The sequence below is a fragment of the Notamacropus eugenii genome, chromosome 4, assembly GCF_028372415.1.
Source record: "Notamacropus eugenii isolate mMacEug1 chromosome 4, mMacEug1.pri_v2, whole genome shotgun sequence".
In the NCBI taxonomy this organism is placed as follows: domain Eukaryota; kingdom Metazoa; phylum Chordata; class Mammalia; order Diprotodontia; family Macropodidae; genus Notamacropus; species Notamacropus eugenii.
Window position 1 is genome coordinate 23,231,696 of NC_092875.1, and position 9,566 is coordinate 23,241,261.

Sequence of the window (9,566 nt, forward strand, 5' to 3'; positions counted from 1 at the left end):
GGGGTACAGGGTTGGGGTGGGATGGATGTGGGGCCTTCTAGAGGGGAGGAGAGAGTGGGTTCAGGCCTCATTCTAATGCCTCCCCTTGTCTCTCATTTGTTTATATTGCAGCGTTGACTACATCTTAAACGTCACCAGAGAAATAGATAACTTCTTCCCCGGCCTCTTTGCTTACCATAACATCAGGGTCTATGACGAGGAGACGACGGACCTCCTCGCCCACTGGAACGAGGCATATCATTTCATAAACAAAGCCAAGTGAGTGAGAGGAGACACGCCATTGTAGGGAATCCCCCGCTTGGGCTTGTCCCTGAATGGATCAATCATTCAATATTTGTTAAGTATCTACTGTGTGCCAGGTACTTCAAAGATTGTGGGCTGTGCTGGGGCACAGATCCAGGGAGAGAAAACACCGTGGCAAGTGTTTAGCAGGGATCTCATCCATGTCCACCTCAGCTCAGGGTCCAGGAGGCCAAAAACACCCCAAATGGTCTCTGCCCTTAAGCTTACATTCCATCAATCAAGGTCATGACTGTTGCACCTATTTCCTAGGGTTCTCAAGAAGATAAAAAGGAGGCTTTGCAAACTTTAAAGCACTTTATGAATCCGAGTTATTATTATTCATTAAGAGGCAGTGTGGCCCAAAGGGCAGACCTTGAAACTTAATTCAAGTCTTGGTCACTGACGCCCTTTGTGAGTCTGGCCAATCTTTCATGCCCCAGGCAGCTCTGCTCTCACATTTCAGAGCCAGTACAGATCTGTTTAATGAAGGGATTTTCCTCCTGGAGTTCCCAATGCCTGCTGAAATCGTAACTTGTTGTTGGCTTGCTGGGCCGTCCTCACTCATTGGAAATGATGGGGACAGGTCAGAGGGGGAGGGTCTGAGCAGCCCCAGAGACTGGGCACAGAATGCTGAGACAGTCATGGATTCTTCATTTTCAGTTTGTCTGTTTAGATGTGCAAGAGCAGAGAGAATTCAGGCCTTTCCATTTAACATCAAGAGATAAAATAATCTCACCCAGAGACAGGCCCCTGGTTCATGAATTGATCAATGAGGCACTCCTGCAAGGAGGGCTGGGGACGTCTAGTTGCCAGATCATTACCTTCAACCCAAATAAAGTTTTGCCCATTCCTTATTCCACATGCTGCCCCCCTTTCCTGTATTGACCCCTCCGTCCCACCCAGCACATCTGCCATAAGATCAGCCCTTCCTCTAGATTCCCAAGGATGCTGAAAAGTCTTCATTTATCCCTGTTTTAGGGTTGGGGGCTCCACCAGCCATTTCCCTGGTTCTGGGAACTCCTGCTGGGCCTGGAGTCAGGAAGATTCATTTTCCTGAGTTCAAATCCAGTCTTGGGCACTTACTAGCTATGTGACCCTGGACAAGTCACTTCTCCCTGTTTGCCTCAGTTTCCTCATCTGTAAAATGAACTGGAGAAAGAAATGACAAAACTCCATTATCTTTGCTAAGAAAACCCCAAGTGGGGTTACAAAGAGTTGGACAGGGCTGAAAAAAATGACTTACCACTGAGAAATTAAGTCACTTGACCAGAACCTCGCAGCCAGTATGAGCCCCAGGGACTTGAACTCAAGTCTTCCTTATTTTGAAACCCTTTCCCCAAGATACAAAACCACTCTTCATTGTTTTCTCTATACTTAGTCTCTCGAAAACAGGCCTATAATGTTAGAAAATGATAATAACAGCTAGCAAACATAGAATGCTTTAAGTCCTGCAAAACACTTTAAAAATATTACCTCATTTTGTCCTTACCACAGCCCTGGCAGAGGGAGGTACTATTGTTATCATCCCCATTTTTACAGATGAGGAAACTGAGGCAGACAGCGGTTAAGTGACTTGCTCAGAGTCATACAGCAACGTCAATTTGAAATCAGGCCTTCCTGACTCCCAAGTCCAGGGCTCTGTGTACTTTGCCACACTGCCTCCATGATACAAACAGTCCCTGCCCTCAATTTGCTTACAGTCTCCAACAGGGGGATGCAGGATTGGTGGTGTGTGGTGTCTACACAGGTAAGGGAGATGCCTGATAGAGTGTGTTAGGGGCAGAGAGTTCTAGAAAGATTCAGGGAGGAAGCAACCATATACTACTCAAAGACAGAGCTTGGATTCACATACAGGTCTGGCCCATTTTCCCATATGTCCCTTCAGCATCTTGGCCCTGGCTCTGACACTTTTCTGTTTGACCTTAAGAAAATCATCCTCTCTGCTCCCCAATTTTTTCTATTAAAAAAAGGGGTTGAGGTTGTTAGACTCTGTGACCTCTAAGGTCCCTTTCAATCTATGTAAATCCTAACTCTTCTACTTCATGGAGATGTGACCCTTAGCAGTTTACACAACTTCCCTGGGCCTCCATTTTCTCACCTGTAAAATGGGTATAATATTTGTGCTACCTCCCTCCCAGATCAACTGTGGGGAAAACTTGTATAAACCTTAAAGCATTTTGGAAATAGGAGCTGATGGGTTCTTTCCTTCCAAGGACCAAGATATACTGATCCCTTCTTATTCCAGGGCCTGGCACAGCATAGGTACTTAATAAATGTTTGTGGACTGACTGATTGACCATACCATACCATTGGGGAGGTCCAGAAATCCCGTAAGAGAGACTCTTAAAGACTTGTGGGCTCCAAAGAGCATTGATTTGGGACATGGAATTTGAAGAGAGGTTGCAGGCACATCTGACAGCCCCCTCCTCCCCAGCTGGCTGGCCAGCAGAGCAGCTGTGGGTAGCATAAATAGTCTGGCTGCCGGATCATTACCTTCAACCCAAATAAAATTTTGCCCGTTCCTTATTCCACATGCTGCCCTCCCTTCCTTTAACCGAGCAAGCCAAGCTGGGAGGATCATTGATTCTGGAAGATCTCCTTCCCCTCTGTTCTACCTGGCACATCTGCCATTAAGATCAGCCCTTTCCCCAGATTTCCAAGGATAGTGAAAAGTCTTCATTTCGTCCCAGGTTGTGTGTTGTGGAGCTCAAAGACTGTTTGACCTTCGAGAAAAAGATCCATTTCTAGAATATAGAAACACTAGAGGTCTAGAACAGCAAGAGACTTCACAGGCCCACTGGTCCAACCTCCTGGTTTTACTGTGGAGGAAGCTGAAGGTCAAGGGTCAGTGACACAGGTCCCAGATCTCAGGCTGAAAGGGCCTTCACCATGTCCACCTTCACAGAGAAAGCAAAGGAGACTGGAGAGTTTGACTCACCCAAGGTCGTACTGGTAGTAAATATCCGCCAAGATTTGAACCCAGGTTGAAACCTATTCAAATCCATTCACTCGTGGTGTAGTGGACAGGACATAGGAATTGGAATTGGGAAGAACTAGAGTCAAATCCTGCCCCAGACACTTAAGAGCTGTGTGAACCTGGACAAGTCAGTTTACCTCTATGAACCTCAGTTTCCCCATCTGTACAAAATGAGGAGGATCAACTGTATGGCTTTTAAGGTCTCTTTAATCTCTATAAAGCTATAGTGCTATGAACTGAATTGAATTAGCAGAGGCAGGTTTGGGCTGGATCTCTTGGCCTCAGTTCCTGTATGGTCCCTTTTCTCTGCTGGGAGGCTGCTGTTCCCTGCCCCTCCTTGCCTGTTTCTCACCTGCTTTTCTCCCCTGCCCCTTCCATCCCTCACATCACAGACTCCCCCATAGGATCTTCTTTGAGGCTGGGACTTGCCTTATTGGGAGCTTGTCTTTGGACAGTGTGATTTGGAAACTGCTTGATGGCTCCATCCCAGATACACCCATCTTAGACCTGCTCTTGCCCTGGCAGAGCCAAAAACCTGGTCCCTGGGCAGGGCCTGACTCAGTCTAATTGATGTATTTTTCAGTTTGGGGGATTTCCTTTCATGGGTGTGTTCGTACGTGTTCTGTAAACACCCAGGGCAGGCAGGGTGAGGTGGGAGGGTGAAGACAGTGGGGGTGGGCAGGGGGATTTGGTGGCTGATGAAAAGAAAACCTCAGTGTTTTTCAAAAGCTTTTAGCCTCACTTCTTTCTTTGGCTCACCTGCCCCCGGCCTCCCCTTTCCCCCAGGAAGAACCATTCCAAATGCCTGGTGCACTGTAAGATGGGCGTCAGCCGCTCCGCCTCCACAGTCATCGCCTACGCCATGAAGGAATTTGGCTGGCCCCTGGAGAAGGCCTTCAACTATGTGAAACAAAAACGAAGCATCGCCAGGCCCAACGCGGGCTTCATGCGGCAGCTGTCTGAATATGAAGGCATCCTGGATGCCAGGTAAAGGTATAACCCCGTGGAGATGAGCAGCAGCGAGGGGAGGGGGAGCTGGAATCCACAGCCAGCACTCACTAGCAGGCTTTCCGAGCCTTAGCTGCCTCGTCAGTGAAATGGGGGTCACTCTACCTAGAACTGTCTCCTAGGGTGGTTGTGAGGATCTCATGAGAGAATGTGCTTGGCAAAGCTGGAAAAAAAGCTCTACAGAAAGGTCAGCTGGAGATGGACTGGATTTGATGATCTTTGAGGTCCTTCTAGTTATATTTCCTACTCTACAGACACAGTATCTTAACTCTGGAGCTGGAGGGGACCTTGGGTCATCAGGTCTACCTTTCACATTTTATAGTTGGGGACATTGAGACCCAAGGTCACACTAGAAGGATCATAGGCTTAGAACTAGAAGGGACCTTCAGAGGCTTCTAGCCTAATCTAGAGGTGGAGAAACTGAGGCCCAGAGAGGACTCCCACAAGACCACAGTGGGGTTAAGTAGCAGAGTGAGGTTTTGAACTTAAGACCTCTAACTCCAGAACCATACTGGCTCTTCATCATTGCCATTTGAGACTACCTCTAACATTCATTCATTACTGATATTTATAGAACACTTCAAGGTTTGCAGAGATTCAAGGATATTATCCCAATAGCCAGTGTTACAGGTAAGATTGTCCCCATTTTACAGGTGAGGAAACTGAGGCAGATAGTGGTGAGGTGATCTGCCCAGGGTCACTTACACAGTTAGTAAGCCTCTCAGGCAGCTTTTGAATTCAGGTCTTTCTGTCTCCAGGCCCAGCTCTGTATCCTACCTGCCTCACTAGCCAGGGGAGGACAATTCTAGGATGACTAGAAAATTTAACATCCCTCTCCAGAGCCCTTTACCCCTGGCTGGCCCCCTCCTCTGGGAACTAATTTGGAAGGAATTCATTAACAGCCCTCGATTTGAGTCTCTGTACCACCCTTCTCTGACCCTCAGGATCCTTCTCTGTAAGATCCTACCCCTCCTCTATCCTCACCTGCTTAAAAGCAGCAGAGAAAAGTGAGGAGTTATAGATGATGTCCTATGGGGCACTGACCCTATGCCCAGTCCCATGTTCCTTGTGCTCCTGGGAGATGAGGGAGGCTCTGGCAGATCTGAACCAGGGACTATCTCTGACCATCACTTGGAATGTTTTCCTTTTATATCCCCAGTGCCTAGGACGGTGTCTGGCATATAGTTGGATGCTTAATAAATGCTTGTTGAGGGGACCAGTCCAGTGTGTGCATGCCTTTATAAATGCTGGTGACATGAAGAAGGAAGGCGCTAAGCCCTGCCTTCCAGGAGCTTACAGACTGACGAGGTTGACAACATGCAAACAGCTCTGTGCACTCCAGGAATAGAAGGGCCACCCTGGGGATAGTCACCAAAGGGAAGGCTTAGTGATCACCTATTGGGTAATGGAACTGCCATGACTCAGTTCCGTGCATGGGACACATTCCCTCTTACTACGGTCATGCTCTTTATAAAGCCCTAGCAGGGGTAACTTTGGACAACTTAGCTCCCTTTTGGGGGCCTCAGTTTTCCTATCTGTAAAATGGGATGTGGAGGTGGATTAGACTCTAGGCAGCCTTTTCCTGCTCAGAATCCCCATGGCCCATTGTTTTAGAAGCCAGGTTCAGAGGAACACCACTGGGAAACCAAACTCTAGGGCATGGTCCTCTGGGTCCAGAGATTTAGGGTCAGATAGGGCATTTATTCAAGGGCATCTCTTCTGTCCCTTGGTTTACAGATGAGGGATTGTAGATTTAAAACTGGAGCAGACATTGTAGGTCATCTGGTCCCTCCCCTTTCTACTAAACATGTTGTCTTTGCTCATTAGATTATAAGTTCCTTGAGGGAAGACTGTCTTTCTTATTGGTATCCATAGGATTTAGCACAATGCCTGGTACCTGGTAGGCGCTTCGTAAATGTTTACTGAATTGAACTGAAGATTGAGGAACTAAGGCCCAAGGAGGGGAGGGCACTTGCCCAGGCCTACTACATACGTAATAAATGCCCGACCTAGGATTTGAATCCAGATAGCTGGGACTTCAAATGTGAGGCTCTTTCCATGGACCCGTTACATCTTGGGCAACCTATGACTGGCACTGAACCTTTCATTGTTATCATGACCTCTAGCATTTTTATTCTTTTTACCAAAAAAATGCAGAAAAGATATTTATTACCAAGCTATAAATAATTCACACTGAGGCAAAGATGGGTGAGGACTGGGCACGTTTTGGGCTGTTGCCTGCTCCTCATTCTCGTCCTGGGTCTGGATTTTGAACCCTTCCTTAGCTCGCATCACCTTTCACTGTAGGTAGAAGGAGCCACCCACAGATTTATCATTTACTTTAAATAAATGAGACTCGACTGAAGTCCAGTGGTTAGTGGCACGACTAGAGTCCCACCTTCCTATGCCTGTCCTGATGAGTGGTTGGTTCTCTGATGATTTCACCATCCAGAGCCTAAGCTCTGAAGGAAGAACTTGACTCCTGCCTAACTGGAGAGCCTGGCCCCCAATTCTGAGGACTCTTAGGATCTGTCAGCAACCCATTCCTGACTCTTATCCCCAATGGAGCTACTTGGCAGTGTAGACTTTTTGTAATGTTTCAGTACTGGGAGAAGCCTTAGAAAACATGTTAGAACTAGAGCTAGCCTCAGAACAGGGGATGTCAGGGCTGAGAGGGGCCTTAGAACAGGGGACATCATGACTAGGAGGGCCCTTAGAACAGAGGATGTCAGGGTTGGGAAGGACCTTAGAACAGGGAATGTCAGGGCTGGGAGGGGCCTTAAAACAGGGAATGTCAGATCGGGAAGGAAATTTAGAATCAGGTAAGGGTCTTAGAACTTAGAACATCAGAGCTTAGAGAGACTCCAGATAGTCAATTGTCAGGTCTAAGAAGGTCCTTAGAAGAGAAAGCTGAAGGTAGATGGGACCTTAAGGATTATCTAGGCCAATCCCCTCCTTTTAAGCAGGAGGTACAGGGGGCGATAGCAGCCCAGGAAGTAAGGAGGAGATGAGAACTTGTCTCTGCGCACTAGGGCCATGGTTCCAGGCTGACCACCCTCTGCCTTTTCTCCCCACAGCAAACAGCGCCATAACAAGCTATGGAAACAGCAGACAGAACATAGCCTCCCACAGGGGGCTGACGACTCCCCCGGCCCTGGGGCCTTTCTCATGGAGAGCTTGGATGCTGACCTGGAGACCCCGCTGGACAGCCCCAAGCAGCCTGGGCTCCTGGACACCCAGGCCCCTGGGGGCCCAGCTTTTCCTTACTGCTTTCGCCAGCTCTCAGACCCCCTCCCAAATTCTTCAGGAAATGGGAGCGACTTCATCCAGCTGGAGGACTTGGAGAGAGATGCTCTGCTGGGCGGAGAGGCAGCACCAGAGCCAGCCAGACATCCCCAGAAAGGCTCCAGCTTGTGTGACAAGGAGGTCAGGAAGAGGCTGGAGTTTGGGGTCCCCAGGGCATTGAGCGGCTCCCTGGCCCAGGTGGAGGAGATGGAGCGGGATGAGAGCCCAGGGGCTGCGAGGCGGCCTCGGCCCTTGAGCCAGCCTCCGGAAAGCCGTCTCCACTTCAAAGAGAATGTCAATAATAACAACAGTAAAAGAGCGTGCCCCGAAGATTTTGAGGTACACTAGGAAAGGGGGGGGCAGTGCTGCCTTCCCCTCCTCTGCCTCTCTAACTCTGACATTTGGTGTGACCTTGGCCAAATCACATCTCCACTGGGGAGGTAGCATGGTGTGGGAGATGGCATTGGAACTGGAATCATGAAGCCCTGGGTTCAAATCTTCCCTCAGACACTTAGTAGCTGTGTGACCCTGGGTTAGTCACTTCACATCTCCTTCTTTGTAAAATGAGACCTTCTCGGAGCTTTTTCAGCCCTAAATCTATGATCCTATGCTCCTGGCCTCAGTTTCCTCCTCAGTAGAAAGAGAGGATTGGCCTTTGGTGATCTCCGGGGGCCTTTTGTCCTTCATTCCCCTAGTAGGTCCCATTTCTGAAGCAACTGAAGGTTTTGCCAAGTGCCCTCACCCAAGGTATCACAAAAGGAGTCTGTGAATCACCTAGGATTCATGAAGTGCGTGCTGTGTTCCAGGCATGGTGTTAAGCACTACATTTGGAAAGGAATTAGGTTCAAAGCCCAGCTCCGTGACTAATTAGCTGTGTGACCCTGAGTAAATGACAACTTTTCTGGGATTACAGTTCTTGCATTCTTTGCTGCATTTGGCTGTCCTGTGCAAAGTTAAAACAGGAATATTAATAGCTAGCACTTAGACACTACTTTAAGGTTCACAAAGTGCTTTACAAATAATTATCTCATTTGAGTTGTCCCTGGGAGGTAGGCGCTATTATTATCATCACCATTTTACAGATGAGGAAACTGAGGCAGGCAAAAGTTAAGTGACTTGCCCAAGGTCACACAGCTAATAACTGAAGGTGGATTTGAACTCAGGCCTTCCAGACTCCATAGAATATGATCTATTCTGATCTATCAGATCTTTTTTTCACCTACACATGAGTCGAGGTATGGGGGAAAGAGGGGTACAAAAGCTCCTAGATTCTTACTTCTAGCACCATGTGCCTGGCTTCACCGCCCCATGGACATCTTAAACTCAACAAGTCCCAAGAAGAACTTATTATCCTTCCCCCTAAACCGTCCCATCCTCCAACCTTCCTTATGACTGTTAAAGATAACACCATCCTCCATGTGCTTCAGGCTCAAAATCTAAGGGTCATCCTTGATTCCTCACTCTTTCACCTCCTCCCCATAGCCAATCACTGCTCAAGTCTCATTGATTCTGTCTTCATAACATCTCCTGAATATGCCCCCTCCTGTCTTCTAAATTGGCCCCTTTCCAATGCAGACCTTCATCCTCTCCCAGCTGGACTACTGCTGTAGCCTACTGGTGAGTCTGCCTGCCTCAGGTCTCTCCCCACACCAGTCCATCCTCCATTCAGCCATTAAAGTGATTTTCCTAAGGCTCACCACACCCCCAACTCCATAAACTCTAGTGATTCTCCATCGCCTCCAGAATGTTTGACCTTCAAAACCTTTCCAGTCCTCTAAACCTCCCCACTCCCCAGCATGTGCTCTCCGTCCATTGACACTGACCTCCTAGTTGTTTCTTAAACAAGACCACCCATGCCTCCCTCAGCTGTGGTCATTTTCTCTGTCTGTCCCCCAAGCCCATGATGCACTCTCTTCTCATCTCTACCTCCCAGCTTCCCAACTAAAACCTCACCTTCTACAGGAAGATCCCCACCCTGTCTTAATTCAAGGCTAATCACTGTACTACCTGGATA

The 9,566-nt window shown here is 48.2% G+C and overlaps 1 protein-coding gene across 7 annotated transcripts in view; it reads left to right on the plus strand.

Moving 5' to 3' along the window:
- Positions 1 to 9,566, plus strand: part of SSH1 (slingshot protein phosphatase 1) — a 93,776-nt gene that overhangs the window by 74,885 nt on the left and 9,325 nt on the right. For all 7 annotated transcript variants that reach the window (XM_072600200.1, XM_072600196.1, XM_072600199.1 and 4 more), the window contains 3 exons: positions 112 to 258; positions 4,046 to 4,246; positions 7,345 to 7,891. In XM_072600200.1, coding sequence (XP_072456301.1) covers positions 112 to 258; positions 4,046 to 4,246; positions 7,345 to 7,891 — 895 coding nt within the window. The remainder of the gene's footprint in view (positions 1 to 111; positions 259 to 4,045; positions 4,247 to 7,344; positions 7,892 to 9,566) is intronic.